Consider the following 15,652-nt stretch of genomic DNA (forward strand, 5'->3'; position numbering starts at 1 on the left):
CTTTAGTAGGACAATGATACAGCCTCACACACACCAAAGACCCCAGTCTGTCCACTCTAATTAGGAGTCTGCTGTCTTTTGTCTCTATCTCTATCTCTCTCTCTCCTTTTCCTCCCTCTCTCTGTCATTAGGAAAATTATCTCCAAATAGGAGACTCACAGGAATCAGATGCCTTCACGAAGTACATGAGTTAGGCACAGTACTAGACTGTACTGAATCATCATTAGTTATACATTATGTCACATGAATAGAGCATCCCAGGGTATGGTTTCCAAATGCGTGTGTGACTAGGAGCACATGCAGTGGCGTCATCACTTATTCATTGTCATTTCAGATGCATCTGTTGTCTCTCTTCCTTGGGCCCTCCATGTTTTCAGAAATCCACTGCTGTTCCTGAGACAACAGTGTCACCTATGGGTTTATGAGGGAGCCACACTCTCACAGTCCAGGTAATAGTCTTCCAACCAAGACTAATAAAGACACTCTGACATGACATTTGAAATCATTGGTACTCTCAATACAGTGAACTGACCTGTCATATGTAACATACACGCACGCATGCACGCACACACGCACAAACACACACAAACATGCACACACACTACCAGTTTTCTTTCACTCTCTTTTTAACCCAGTCGTCCTGTTAAACATTCAGCAAAGAGACCAGCTCCATATTCACCAGAGAAAGATTCTGAATAATTCAATCATTACTGTAATTACACAGCCATTGTTCTCTCTCATTCTCTGGGAGGGAGAAAACGACAAATTACAATTTAGGCAGAGAAATCGTCATTTGTAGCCGTAATTGACACTAATAAAATTATTCTTATTTTTCCCCCGTGGATCATATGCTCATCAAAATTTGAATTATTAAAGATGACACTAACAGGCGTGATAAGCTGTTAATGGAGGGAGGGGAAAGGAGGACCAGGGGATGTGTTCCGTGCTCGTTAGAGCATTGCTGCAGCTCCTGTACCCACCCTTCCACTCCTGTCTCGCCTGGATGGACTGACTGACAGCTATCTTGTCCCCTGTCAAAGTGATCGCCATGACCACTGACTGGAATTAGGTATTAGGGGCTTCAGAGAGGGGCCTATAGAGGGAAGTATTACTGTCCTTTAGGCCTGTTATACAGTGCATTTGAAAAGTATTCAGACCCCTTCACTTTTTCCACATTTTGTTACGTTACAGCGTTATTCTAAAATTGATGAAATTGTTTTCTTTTTTCTCATCAGTCTACACAAAATACCCTAGAATGACAAAGCAAAAACGGAAATATCACATTTAAATAAGTATTCAGACCCTTTACTCAGTACTTTGTTGAAGCACCTTTGGCAGCGATAACAGCCTCGAGTCTTCTTGGGTATGACGCTATAAGCTTGGCACACCTGTATTTGGGGAGTTTGCCCCATTCTTCTCTGAAGATCCTCTCAAGCTCTGTCAAGTTGGATAGGGTGGGTCGCTGCAAAGCTATTTTCAGGTCTCTCCAGAGATGTTTGATCGGGTTCAAGTCCGCTCTGGCTGGGCCATTCAAGGACATTCAGAGACTTGTCCTGAAGCCACTCCTGCATTGTCTTGGCTGTGTGTTTAGTGTCGTTGTCCTGTTGGAAGGTGAACCTTCGCCCCAGTCTGAGGTCCTGAGCGCTCTGGAGCAGGTTTTCATCAAGCATCTCCCTGTACTTTGCTCCGTTCATCTTTGCCCCGAACCTGACTAGTCTCCCAGTCCCTACCGCTGAAAAACATCCCCACAGCATGATGCTGCCACCACCATACTCACCGTAGGGATGGTAATGGCCAGGTGATCAGGGGAGCCTGATTTCCTCCAGACGTGGCGCTTGGCATTCAGGCCAAAGACTTCAATCTTTCATCAGACCAGAGAATCTTGTTTATCATGGTCTGAGAGTCCTTTAGGTGTCATTTGGCAAAGTCGAAGCGGGCTGACATTCCCCTTTTACTGAGGAGTGGCTTCCGTCTGGCCACTCTACCATAAAGGCCTGATTGGTGGAGTGCTGCAGAGATGGTTGTCCTTCTGGAAGGATGATCAATGCAAACAGGATGCACCTGAGCTCAAATTCGAATGTCAAAGGGACTGAATACTTATGTAAATAAGATATTTCTGTTTTTTATTTTTAATTAATGTGCAACCTGTTTTCCCTTTGTCATTATGTGGTATTGTGTGTAGATTGATGAGGAAAACGTTTTATTTAATCAATTTTAGAATAAGGATGTAACGTAACAAACTGTGGAAAAAGTGAAGGGGTCTGAATACTTTCCGAATGCACTGTATATGATTAAATGCTGTAGAACTGTATCACTGTAGACTTTCATATAGGAATATGTGTATCTATTTCAAATGTAGAAGTATGAAGTGAAAGAAGTAGAATGTACAGTATATCGCTCCACTTTTCACTGCTTTGGTATGGCAACTCACACAGCCTCCAAAGAGTTCAAATAACAGACTTTGATCTCTCCTTCTCTGTCTCTCTTTTCTTTTTCCTATTTTCCCCAATGGACCTCTGTGTCATCAACCGCCACCCATCCACCTTGAAAAGGCGGAACAGAGATGCATGAAATGAGCTGCCAAATACTCGACTCTCCTTACGACTTGGAAAAAAAATTGTGAAAGCAAGACTTGAGCACGGTGGAAAGAAGGGATAAAGTTGAGAGGGAGAGAGGGGAAAAGCAGGCCAAGCCATCAGCTGTAATGAATAGCTTGCAACTCCAGTTCACAGCTGAAGTGCGTAATAATCTTACAGAAGTCAAATCTGGTCAGCCGTACATAGTTGGACGGCACCAAGCACGACTTAGGTCCCCAAATTACACCCTGGAGGGACTTTACCCTTTACAAGTAGGATGAAAAACTGCTCCAAAACAGCTGGCAAACAGCACCTGTGTTCCAAATAGGCAGCAGAGGGGCTGTGGGAGAGGCTGGGGGCTAGTCGAGGAGCCATGCAGGTATTAGGGTAGCTGGGGATTTGGGCTAGAGATCAGGAAAGGTGGGTTTTACCAAGCAGGCTGAGTAGCTTGGGGAGACAGGGACGGGGACGGAGGACAGGGGACTGGGGACGGGGGACAGGGGGGTTCTCAGAGACCATCATGGTAATGCTGGATTTCTTTATTCATTACCTCCGAGGCAGCAGTGTCATGGGAACTGGTCCCAGTCACATGTAGTAGAGAACTGCAGAGAGTTACTAAGCCAGCAGAGGGCAGCAATCCACCCAGCTTCTCCCAGGACTAAGGCCAGGTACAATACACTACATGGCCAAACGTATGTGGACACCTACTCGTCAAACATCTCATTCCAAAATCATGGGAATTAATATGGAGTTGGTCCCCCCTTTGCTGCTATAACAGCCTCCACTCTTCTGGGAAGGCTTTCCACTAGATGTTGGAACATTGTTGCGGGGACTTGCTTCCATTCAGAAACAAGAGCATTAGTGAGGTCGGGCACTGATGTTGGGCGATTAGGCCTGGCTCGCAGTCGACATTCCAATTCATCCCAAAGGTGTTCGATGGGGTTGAGGTCAGGGCTCTGTGCAGGCCAGTCAAGTCCTTCCACACCGACCTCGACAAAACATTTCTGTATGGACCTCGCTTTGTGCATGGGGGTATTGTCATTCTGAAACAGGAAAGGGCCTTCCCCAAACTGTTGCCACACAGTTGGAAGCACAGAATCATCTAGAATTGTATGCTTTAGCATTAAGATTTTCCTTCACTGGAACTAAGGGGCCTACCCCGAACCATTAGAAACAGCCCTGAACCATTATTCCTCCTTCTCTATCAAACTTTACAGTTGGCACTATGCATTCGGGCAGGTAGCGCTCTCCTGGCATCTGCCAAACCCAGATTCGACCGTCAGAGTGCCAGATGGTGAAGCGTGATTCATCACTCCAGAGAACGCATTTCCACTGCTCTAGAGTCCAATGGTGGCGATCTTTACACCACTCCAGCCGACGCTTGGCAATGCGCATGGTGATCTTAGGCTTGTGTGCGGCTTCTCGGCCATGGAAACCCATTTCATGAATCTCCCGACGAACAGTTCTTGTGCTGACGTTGCTTCCAGAGGCAGTTTGGAACTCGTGAGTGTTGCAACTGTGGACAGACGATTTTTACACGCTTCAGCACTCAGAGGTCCCGTTCTGTGAGCTTGTGTGGCCTACTACTTCGTGGCGGAGCCGTTGTTGCTCCTAGATGTTTCCACTTCACAATAACAGCCCTTACAGTTGACCGCGGCAGCTCTAGCAGGGCAGAAATTTGAAGAACTGACTTGTTGGAAAGGTGGCATCCTATGACGGTGCCACGTTGAAAGTCATTGAGCTCTTCAGTATGGGCCATTCTACTGACAATGTTTGTCTATGGAGATTGAATTGCTGTGTGCTCGATTTTATACACAGCAACAGGTGTGGCTGAAATAGCCAAATCCACTAATTTGAAGGGGTGTCCACATACTTTTGGCTGTGTAGTGTATGTCCACATGGGCAACAACATCTACAGTTAATTAGACCAACAGAGAGAAGGGGAAAACAAATTTGATACATAGTAAACCTGTGTTGTACTGATTTATACATTTAATGACTCTGCTTATTTGAATACCAGTATCTTCAAATTGAATACATACACATTGAGGTTTATCTCTTATAGGACTGAATAAGTTGGCCTACAAGTTGTTATTATTGTCACTAATATCATACAGTTCGGGAAAGAAAGAGTTTTGTTGGAGAATGATAACTATGCTTAGGTAAACATATGAATCATGCATGACATGGATAGCCTTTGTTGGAAGAAACTTGACGTATACTTCCCTCTCTGACTTCTCCTTGCTTCAGCCCATTAGATAGTTTCAATGTTTCTAAATGTTCAATCAACGACATGAAGCTGGTAGCTCCAATCTAAGCTCTGCTGAACTCCAGAGAGAGTTATCTGTGTGCTTTAAGAACCTAGATGAGTGTGGCAACGTTACATTTGTCAAAACCCTAATTGGCGACAAGCAGAAATAGACTATTTGTACTTCTTCTGATCATTTTCGTAAGACAACTACTGCAAGTAAAAAGGGTGACATGGTTCATTAAAGAGCTGCATGTCATAAATCGAATTCTCTATCCACAGTATTCTGATTGTATTTACTGTTGTGTTATTCATATTATGTTTGTAGAGATCAAAGTAAGATACATCAAATATTAATGTCAAAGGAATAAAGTCACTCAAACACTGAACTGTCTAATTAGCCAGTAATTAATGTTCTGTTAGATGATTAGGTTGCCCAGCAACAGGGTTTGGTGGATTTGAATGGAGGCATGATAGTATCTCTGAATAACACAGTAATATGACAATCTCTATCCATCAGCTAATGCTGTTTCCATGGAACAGACAAAGAGAATCACATGATAAGAGCAGCAGGATAAGCTCTAAGCATGCCACACATCAGCTCTAACAAAGGCACCAGTAGCAATCAGATCATATTGAACACTCATCTCACTATGCTCATGTGTCATTCTGGTGTCTGTGTCAGACAAAAAAACAACTAGGTTGAAGTGTAAACAAATAGTAGAGGCTCTGAGCACAGCATGGTGTGTCACCTTCAAACGTCTGGTGCTGGTAGGAGAACAGAGTATGCACAACACAGAACGCCACACACCTGGACTGGTCAAAGCATCTTCCACTCTCCATCCACAGTGGTCTCCCGTTGAGATGATACATTGTTAGTGTCCTAGACACACAGATCAATGTTCCCTTTTTTCTTTCTTCATCAGAAGAAACATCAGACAATGGGAATTATGTTACTGTAGCAAAGGTGGTTACACTGATTCAATGTCATCATGTTGAAGTATTCATATGAAAACAGGGTTCTCTAACGGACAATTAGTCGAAGGAAATCTAATTATGGGTAAGGACGATAAAAAAACATAAGTGTATTAGTAATACAAAAGGAACATGTTGGCCATTGTTCTTGTTGTTAGCTTCTAAAGGTTAGTAAGATATATTTCAGAGTCTATCTTTAGCCAAATGTTCTGAGAACAGAACATCATCAGGTTTGAGTCAATGTGAACTTCATGCCACCTTGCGACATTCTGTGTTTGTGTGTGTGTGTGGCCGTGCATGTGAGAAACACGAGAGAGAGAGAGAGAGAGAGAGAGAGAGAGAGAGAGAGAGAGAGAGAGAGAGAGAGAGAGAGAGAGAGAGAGAGTGAGAGAGAGAGAGAGAGAGAGAGAGAGAGAGAGAGAGAGAGAGAGAGAGAGAGAGAGAGAGAGAGAGAGAGAGAGGAGAGAGAGAGAGAGAGAGAGAGAGAGAGAGAGAGAGAGAGAGAGAGAGAGAGAGAGAGAGAGAGAGAGAGAGAGAGAGAGAGAGAGAGAGAGAGAGAGAGATGAGAGAGAGAGAGAGAGAGAGAGAGAGAGAGAGAGAGAGAGAGAGAGAGAGAGAGAGAGAGAGAGAGAGAGAGAGTTACCAGAGACCACACCAGAGACCAGAGAGAGAGCCCAGAGAGTGAAAGTAACAGCCATGTCAGATGTGTTAAGGTAATTCACTCAGTCATTCGTATGTAAATTCCTACCTGTCCTGGTAGCCAATTGGGGAGGGATAAGGATAGGACAAGGAAGCTGACAGCATAAAATACCCACGCTGGGGCAGCACCTTGGTGTGTGTGTGGGCAGGAACTTTATTCGAGTTTTGGGAGGCAAAAGAGCACAGCTTCCAGCACTGAAAACAACACTCCACTCATCTGTGTAGAGAAGCACAGCAAGCTACCTCACCCACCTGAAGTCATCTGAGAGGAGAGAGAGAGAGAGAGAGAGAGAGAGAGAGAGAGAGAGAGAGACAACACCTCCCATCCTGGTTGGAACCCAGTCCATAGCTCTGGTAGGAAACCATGCTGAGCATTGCTAGGCAACCAGCTTTGCTTCTATGTTGTTAGTCGCTGTTATACTGACTGAATAGTGCAATCAAACCAATGGCTGAAATGGCTGGGCTTAGGAGTGAATTGGTGTTTTGGCTGTGCAGACACTGGGTATTCGTACTGTAACAAAGCAATGTAGGCACTTCTTTAGGTGTCTTTCAGACTAGAATGTGATGGTTTGGTAAACTTTTCTAACTGTGTGTCAAGCTTTGATTGCCTGTAATGCTCTTCGAGCATTAGAAAAAGCTGTTACAGTGCCATTCATACAGTGTTAAAGAAGATGACTGAATATACATTAGGCTTTAAATAATTGTGTGTCTTGCATTTGAAGTCCTAAAATAAATGGCATATGCTTTGGTTTACAAGATAAATGTGATCATGGACAAATGTACTCCTCATGGGCTCTGTTTTGTTCTGAGATACAAACTGCGCTTTTGAAAGAGAAGTAAAACAAAATGTTGGTAAGCTCCTTTTATATCACATTAATATGCGACAAGGTACAGTATATCTACACACTAGTGTACCATAATCACCTCACATGGGTTGTAACTTAAATCAGTTTAGATAAAACTCCACAGAGGGATTCTCCAGAGCTTCAGTACCAGGAAAGTGTGACCTGTCTGCACTCGTTTACTGCTTACCAAAAGTTACATCGATCAGTGATAATTTGTTTGTCCGTTTACTTCCTTAATCTGTAAGCCTATCATCATCATCATATTTTTGGGTGATAAGATGCCGAGGTAGTGAATATTGATCAGGGGCAAGTTTCCCAAAAGCTTTGTCTAGCTAACATGTAACTTTATTACTCACTCCTGAATAGTTCACACCTTGTATCATGAATAAATTAACCTTGAACAGACCAGGAGATGATAGTAAATAGAAACTGCTACCTGATGATAGGGACAAGCCAAACTAAACGGTCAGGACATACAATACCTGCAGTCTACTTCCATGAAGACAGACAGTCTTCAGACTGCACAGACCAGATGGTAGGCAGACAAACAGTAGACAGCACTGAGGGTTAACACAAAGCACGCAGGTTGTGAGACTTGGCATCCTGAGCTGAACCAAAGCCATGGCCTAAACTGCCAAGTGCCACATACCTTCAGTGAAATCTCACTCAGGGATCTTGTTCTTGGGAAACTGCTTTTGTTTAGCATTGAGGAAGGCTTGGTATAATTTATGTTTCTCATTCAGCCTGTCACTGTGCCCATATAGGTAATGTACTGTAAAACATGGTGTTGTACAGTAATTTGGTGTCATTGTTTTATTAGCCATCATAATCCAGCCTTTTCCAGGTAGTGGTCAATAAAGAGAGGGTGAATATAGGTCACAGTATAAAGAGCTGAGTCTATTATTTGTCCAACTGAAACTGCAGGTGAGCACTATGACAACCTTTCACAGACAGACCATATTAGTATATAATACGCTCTTACAATATGATAAAGCAGATTACATTGTCACATTAAATATTCACTCCAAAATCAAGATGTTTTCAGATTTCAAAAGTGGGCTGATTTCAGATGAGCTGTCCCTGGAATTACCCATCACTGAACTACAGTGAGGGAAAAACGTATTTGATCCCCTGCTGATTTTGAACGTTTGCCCACTGACAAAGAAATGATCAGTCTATAATTTCAATTGATTTGTATTTTAATGATGGAAATAAGAATTTGACCCCACTGCAAAACATGACTAAGTACTTGGTGGCAAAACCCTTGTTGGCAATCACAGAGGTCAGACGTTTCTTGTAGTTGGCCACCAGGTTTGCACACATCTCAGGAGGGATTTTGTCCCACTCCTCTTTGCAGATCTTCTCCAAGTCATTAAGGTTTCGAGGCTGACGTTTGGGAACTCGAACCTTCAGCTCCCTCCACAGATTATCTATGGGATTATGCCTTGGCCGTGTGTTTTGGGTCATTGTCATGCTGGAATACCCATCCACGACCCATTTTCAATGCCCTGGCTGAGGGAAGGAGGTTCTCACCCAAGATTTGACGGTACATGGCCCCGTCCATCGTCCCTTTGATGCAGTGAAGATGTCCTGTCCCCTTAGCAGAAAAACACCCCCTTAGCATAATGTTTCCACCTCCATAATGTTTCCACCTCTTGTTTGACGGTGTTCTTGGGGTCATAGGCAGCATTCCTCCTCCTCCAAACACGGCGAGTTGAGTTGATGCCAAAGAGCTCCATTTTGGTCTCATCTGACCACAACACTTTCACCCAGTTCTCCTCTGAATCATTCAGATGTTCATTGGCAAACTTCAGACGGGCATGTATATGTTCTTTCTTTCTTGAGCAGGGGGACCTTGCGGGTGCTGCAGGATTTCAGTTCTTCACGGCGTAGTGTGTTACCAATTGTTTTCTTGGTGACTATGGTCCCAGCTGCCTTGAGATCATTGACAAGATCCTCCCATGTAGTTCTGGGCTGATTCCTCACCGTTCTCATGATCATTGTAACACCACGAGGTGAGATCTTGCATGGAGCCCCAGGCCGAGGGAGATTGACAGTTATTTTGTGTTTCTTCCATTTGCGAATAATCGCACCAACTGTTGTCACCTTCTCACCAAGCTGCTTGGCGATGGTCTTGTAGCCCATTCCAGCCTTGTGTAGGTCTACAATCTTGTCCCTGACATCCTTGGAGAACTCTTTGGTCTTGGCCATGGTGGAGAGTTTGGAATCTGATTGATTGATTGCTTCTGTGGACAGGTGTCTTTTATACAGGTAACAAGCTAAGATTAGGAGCACTCCCTTTAAGAGTATTCTCCTAATCTCAGCTCGTTACCTGTATAAAAGACACCTGGGAGCCAGAAATCTTTCTGATTGAGTGGGGGTAAAATACTTATTTCCCTCATTAAAATGCAAATCAATTTATAACATTTTTAACATGCGTTTTTCTGGATTTTGTTGTTGTTATTCTGTCTCTCACTGTTCAAATAAACCTACCATTAAAATTATAGACTGATCATTTCTTTGTCAGTGGGCAAACGTACAAAATCAGCAGGGGATCAAATACTTTTTTCCCTCACTGTATATTTGATCTTAAATTGTACATTTACTGTAGATGCTCCAAAAGGTTAAACTACAGATAGGCATTCTCCTCCACAAATTCCAGATAAATGGACTACAGTCTAGACAAACAGTAAAAAATGTGACAAGGCCATTACAAGTACAGTGCTGCAACCTTCAATATTCTTGTCATAGGCCTCAGTGCCGACCTGCAATTCTAATGTATATTTACATATTACATGCAAATATAGTTGTGGTGAATTGTTTTCTCAACAACAGTTAAATGAACGTAGCCATGTTGTTGGCACACTAATGACATTTCACGGGCAGTCCTTTATGGTAGGGCTACGGAGAAGATACAGTGTCCACCTGCTGTAGCACTACTGACGTCTTCCCATAGATATTAAAACAACTATTCATTGATGCTATTTATGTTATATTTACTTTTACAATGACACTTCATTTCCAATTCTTTAGAACTTTATTTGAACTTGTTTTTAAACTTTAATCGTGTCATTAAAGTCAAAGTTGATCTGACCATGGCATTGGGAAGTGTTTTATTTCTTCATTTATTTTTCCAGTATACAGAACTATAATGGCTATTGTCTACCCTATTGCATAAGCATATTGCACACTGGATGAAGCATCCCTTCATATGTATACTATTATTTCATTGGCATTAGCAACTATAATTACCTGAGTATCAGCACTGTTAATATGTGTTGATATCCTAAGGGGATGTAGTTCTGAAAATAAGGAACTGCACAGTAACCTAATCTATTTAAAACACAGACATGTAATTTAAAGGAAGAGCTTGTTTTATGTATCTGGGTTGTCAATCATACATGTCCTGCAGGCGTTTCTGCACTAAACTGTCGAGTTCTCCGGTATTAACACATCATTGTGTGCACCGTGTGTGATTACACTGTAGCCTACCAATCACCTTGTTTACGGTTTTACTCCATACTGAATGTATGTGTCTTTCTCCCCAAGCTCTGGACCATGGTCCGTCATACCACCTGTATCATGAGCATCCCTTCCACTGCCAGCATTGAGAGCCAGCTGCCCACAACATGGAGCTCCTACCCCTGCTCAGACAGTGAGGACTAGTTTAGTTGCTCAATGTCTTTTTCAGTGAATTGCTCTGCTGGTTTAATTATTTACAAATACCTGGGCTAGCCGGAGTTAATATTTTTTCACTACACCCCCAGCACACTCAAAGTGTGAAAAAAACACACTTAATCTCTACCTTTACCCCTGACCCCAGTTTCCACAGTGATGCCTGGTTACACCAGTCGCCTGTGGTCCCAGGACTCCCAGCCTCAGTATTGGTCGAAGTATCAGGTGTGGGAGTGGCTGCAGCAGATGCTGGATATGCACCAGATCGACGCTGCCAGCATCCCCTTCCAGAACTTTGACGTGGACGGACGTCAGCTGTGCAGCATGACCTATCAGGACTTCACCCGTGCTGCGGGCACCGTGGGGCCTATCCTCTACCACAGCCTCACCGAGCTCAAATGGAGCGGTGGGTTCACACACTGAGCTGTAACGTCCTCTGTTATTGTTAGTGTCTTATGTTTATCAGAATGGAGGCCAGGTCAGGCCATGCATTGTTGAAACATATTGTGATAGATTAGGTCATCAAATGTTGAATAGTAGTATTTCATTTCAACAACACTTGAGGCGGTTAGAATACCACAAAAAAATAGGAACAGCAAATTGAACCAGCGTAGGAGGATCAAGGATTTAGGAATTCAGTATCAAGTTTGATTAACACAAAATAAAGAAAGCCCATGTTGTTACTGTAAGTGTAATGGCATTACCCTTAAATGACCCCTTGATTCTCCATGTCATCCCTACACAGGTCAGTATCCTGGTGTGGAGTTTTCACCACTGGACGTTATCAAATCAGAGCCAGATGGTAAGAGCCCTCAAAAGCACCATAGACAAACACTGGCATGAACGCAACGTCATGTACTTCAAGTCATCCCTAACAAGCTCATCCAGTTATTACATATCTATGCATGTCTCAACTTGTTTGACGCTAGTTAATTAATAAATGATGTAAGTTGAAACGAGTCTGTTATTTGACAAAACGCTTCAGCTGGGCGGCAGGTAGTCTAGCAGTTAAGAGCGTTGGGCCAGTAACCGAAAGGTTGCTGGTTCGAATCTCCAAGCCGACTGGGTGAAACATCTGCCGATGTGCCCTTGAGCAAGGCACTTAACCCTAGTTGCTCTGGATAAGAGTGTCTGTTAAATGACTAAAATGTTAAATGTATGTAATACCTCTTAAGCTTACATACAAGCTTAATGTGCTCTCCTGTTCTAGTAGATTTCCCTTGCCCATTCACAGAACCTAGCATCTATCCTGCAGGTAGGTACCACATTGGAATGGATATGATTTTGGAGAAAATTCAACATTTTAATTACATGTTGACATATTTTTTACATGTTGACATTTCTTTACTTTTTAGATATTTACGATCCCTCGTTTCAATCCCTCGCACCTGTGACCTCGCCCACTCCCTCCAGTCCAGGTAAGAAACAAGACCAAAGATGAAAACCTATAAAACATTATGTAAACACACTAATTGGAATGAGCCCCGATCCCAGGGAAGACATCAACTTACAGTAGCCTCCAAAGAAAATATTACTTCATCGTGGTCCTTTGTAGCTCAATTGTTAGAGCATGGTGCTTGTAATGCCAGGGTAGTGGGTTTGATTCCTGGGACCACCCATACTTAAAATGTATGCACGCATGACTGTAAGTCGCTTTGGATAAAAGCGTCTGCTAAATGGCATATATTATTATATTACTAAGCAAACAGAGTGGCAATACAAGGCTATTGAGTAAAGTCCATGAACGTTCAGTGAGTGATCATTTTGGGAATGAGGCGGCTGAGTCTACTCCTTATCACTAACAACATCACCACAACGTCTCTGAACAAACTCATCCTGTTTATGTTCCCATATGAATTGCTCCATAGAATTAATCTGAAATGTGTAAGACAGAGGTACAAAGGTTAGGCTAACACGTGTGGATTAGTGATTGGGGAAAAAATCTATACAATTACATAAAGGAATATTATTTTGGGACGATATTATATCGATATTTGACTCGTAGTATGGATTCGTAAAAAATATATATATATCTACTGTAGGTAGCGATAGCTAGCGGGCTGTACCTCCATCGAAACTACAATATTTTTCATCCTATAGCTTGTTCTTGATCTTCTTTTTAAATAGTATCCAACATGTTTTCAGCGCTTTTATTTCCCAGACTGATCAAAACTCGTTTTTTCATGCTCTCTCTACAGCAGACATATAGCGAGCAATACGTTTCGAACATCAAATCGCATGCATTGAATCAGAACCTAAGTATTGTGATAATAACCCATCATGAGGTCCCTGGCAATTCCCAGCCCTAGTGTGGATATAAAATGCATTATACTTCACAGCTATGTTTAATTCAGTTGGTGGGTGCTTATATTTGTCCTATTTCAAGTGTGAATTGGAAGTGTGTTTTTTGCACATCCCAACTCCCCCTGAGAGGGGAATCACAGCCAGGATCTGCCATTGTCAACTGCTACTCTGGAGCATTTAGGGTTAAGTGCCTTGCTCATGGGCACATCAACAGATTATTTCACCTTGGGGATTCAAACTAGCAACCTTTTGGGTACTGGCCCAATGCTCTAACCACTAGGCTACCTGCTGCTGTAGGTTAGTTGGTTGGACTACTATGATGCTAGACCCACTTGTGGGTTCGATTGCCACATATACCAAATGTATTAAATATCTTTATTTTAAATTGTTTTAAGCATCTGCTAAATGACCATATCTGTTTATTAATTTACTTTCAGACACAAAGAGATCTCACAGTCGCCCTCATCAGGTCAAAAAACACAGTGAGTAGTATTTACATGAACATTTTCAATACTATCGTATCATATATTTTAATGTAAATACTCAATGGGGTGATGGCTACATGCTGAACATTTTTCCCATGCTATAACTGATGTGCAGTAGATGGTTCCAATGTCCACCACCTGTGTATTTTTCCCCAGACCCCCGGGGGACACACCTGTGGGAGTTCATTAGGGACATTCTGCTGAACCCGGAGCGGAACCCAGGCCTGATCAAGTGGGAGGATCGGACAGATGGCGTGTTCCGCTTCCTCAAGTCAGAGGCTGTGGCTCAGCTGTGGGGCAAGAAGAAGAACAATAGCAGCATGACCTACGAGAAGCTCAGCCGAGCTATGAGGTAGAGACTGAAAGGATTAGGGGGAGTTTCATGTTTATTTCCTGGTTCACATGTTAAGAAGGAAGTCATTTTGGCTGTTCCGTTAAGGTCCCTGTTCGTACCATTCCAGATATTACTACAAACGGGAAATCCTGGAACGTGTAGATGGACGAAGGCTGGTCTACAAGTTTGGAAGGAATGCACGAGGATGGAGGGAGTCAGAGAAGTGAAAGAGGACACCTCTCCACCATTTTGTGCCTTTTTTTAACCACCATGTGAAGATGTCTATTTATGTTATTTTTTTGGATTTTAATATGTCACTGTGATGTTTTACTATATATGTTTTTGGGAATATATGGTTAAGAAAGACCATATTTTACATTTGACTGCTTACATTTTCCTGTTCAAAGAGTGATGACTATTTGCACTGAAAGCCATTTTTGATTGAACTGCAAAAAGCATTGACATACTGTAGATGCATTATTTTAAATACTTCCAGCTTGTTGTACACATTTAAACTGTGTAATGTTCTATAACGAAGTATGTTTGATTGATGTTATGCAAGACATCTCCTTTAGTAAATATGAAACTCTTGTCTTCTTTGCATTTATCCTCATCAAATTTGATTTAGTTTTGATTAGGTAACAGATCTAACAATAGAACCGCAAGTTCCCTATTCATGTGCAGGATAAACAGAACACAATGGCAGCTCAAGCTATTATGATAGAGCTCATTCAGATGCAACAATGTGACATGTTGAAATTAGATTATGTTCTGTGTGTGTGCTTCAAGATCTGATGCTGAGCAATGTCTTCTCGTTTTGCCATGTCAACTCGTCTTCACCCATTTACTACACTATGCTTTAAAATGAAATGTGTAAATATCATATATGTATTTTAAATAATAAAGGATGTGTGTTTTTGAAACAAGAGACAAAAGCCTGCCTGTGTGTCATTATTTGTGTGAGCTAGATGAACATCACACTGGGCAAAAACTGGTTGAATCAACGTTGTTTCCACGTCATAATTTTTAAAAATAATGTGATGACAGAGTTTTGTATTTTTTTCACCCACTTGTAACCTAAATCCAATGGCATGGTGATTTTTTGTTGTTGATTTCACATTGGATTTACATTAGTTGACAACTCAACCAAATGTACAAATGTTTTACTGTGAATTGACGTCTGTGCCCAGTGGGATGATTGTCACACACAAATCAGTTAAGAGACTTACAACTTACATTATTGACTGTGATCATGCAAATGTACATGAACTCGAGTTCAGTTTTACTATTCTCTCTCTCTCTCTCTCTCTCTCTCTCTCTCTCTCTCTCTCTCTCTCTCTCTCTCTCTCTCTCTCTCTCTCTCTCTCTCTCTCTCTCTCTCTCTCTCTCTCTCTCTCTCTCTCTCTCTCTCTCTCGTTAATTGTTCTCCGGTGCGTGTCATGGCCGTTCTGCTGACACCTTGGGGTGATGGACAGATGGACAGATGACTCACCTCTGATGCCCGCTTAGAT

General features: G+C 42.4%; 1 protein-coding gene across 1 annotated transcript; it reads left to right on the top strand.

The window, feature by feature from the left end:
- The first annotated feature begins 6,462 nt into the window (after positions 1-6,462).
- ehf (ets homologous factor) lies at positions 6,463-15,072 on the top strand. Its single transcript, XM_084169484.1, has 9 exons — positions 6,463-6,852; positions 10,893-10,998; positions 11,167-11,424; positions 11,764-11,820; positions 12,232-12,273; positions 12,374-12,436; positions 13,760-13,804; positions 13,964-14,159; positions 14,269-15,072. Exons 2-9 carry the CDS (start codon positions 10,902-10,904, stop codon positions 14,366-14,368), a joined length of 858 nt encoding a protein of 285 aa, XP_084025610.1. The 5' UTR covers positions 6,463-6,852; positions 10,893-10,901; the 3' UTR covers positions 14,369-15,072.
- Positions 15,073-15,652: the final 580 nt, after the last annotated feature.

Source organism: Coregonus lavaretus, assembly GCF_964263955.1.
Source record: "Coregonus lavaretus genome assembly, chromosome: 9".
In the NCBI taxonomy this organism is placed as follows: Eukaryota; Metazoa; Chordata; class Actinopteri; order Salmoniformes; family Salmonidae; genus Coregonus; species Coregonus lavaretus.

Coding starts and splice junctions, on each gene's coding strand:
- ehf (XM_084169484.1), top strand. CDS start 10,902: ATGGTCCGTCATACCACCTGTATCATGAGCATCCCTTCCACTGCCAGC. Junction 12,274..12,373: donor ACCTAGCATCTATCCTGCAG/GTAGGTACCACA, acceptor TTTACTTTTTAG/ATATTTACGATCCCTCGTTT. Junction 14,160..14,268: donor AAGCTCAGCCGAGCTATGAG/GTAGAGACTGAA, acceptor GTACCATTCCAG/ATATTACTACAAACGGGAAA.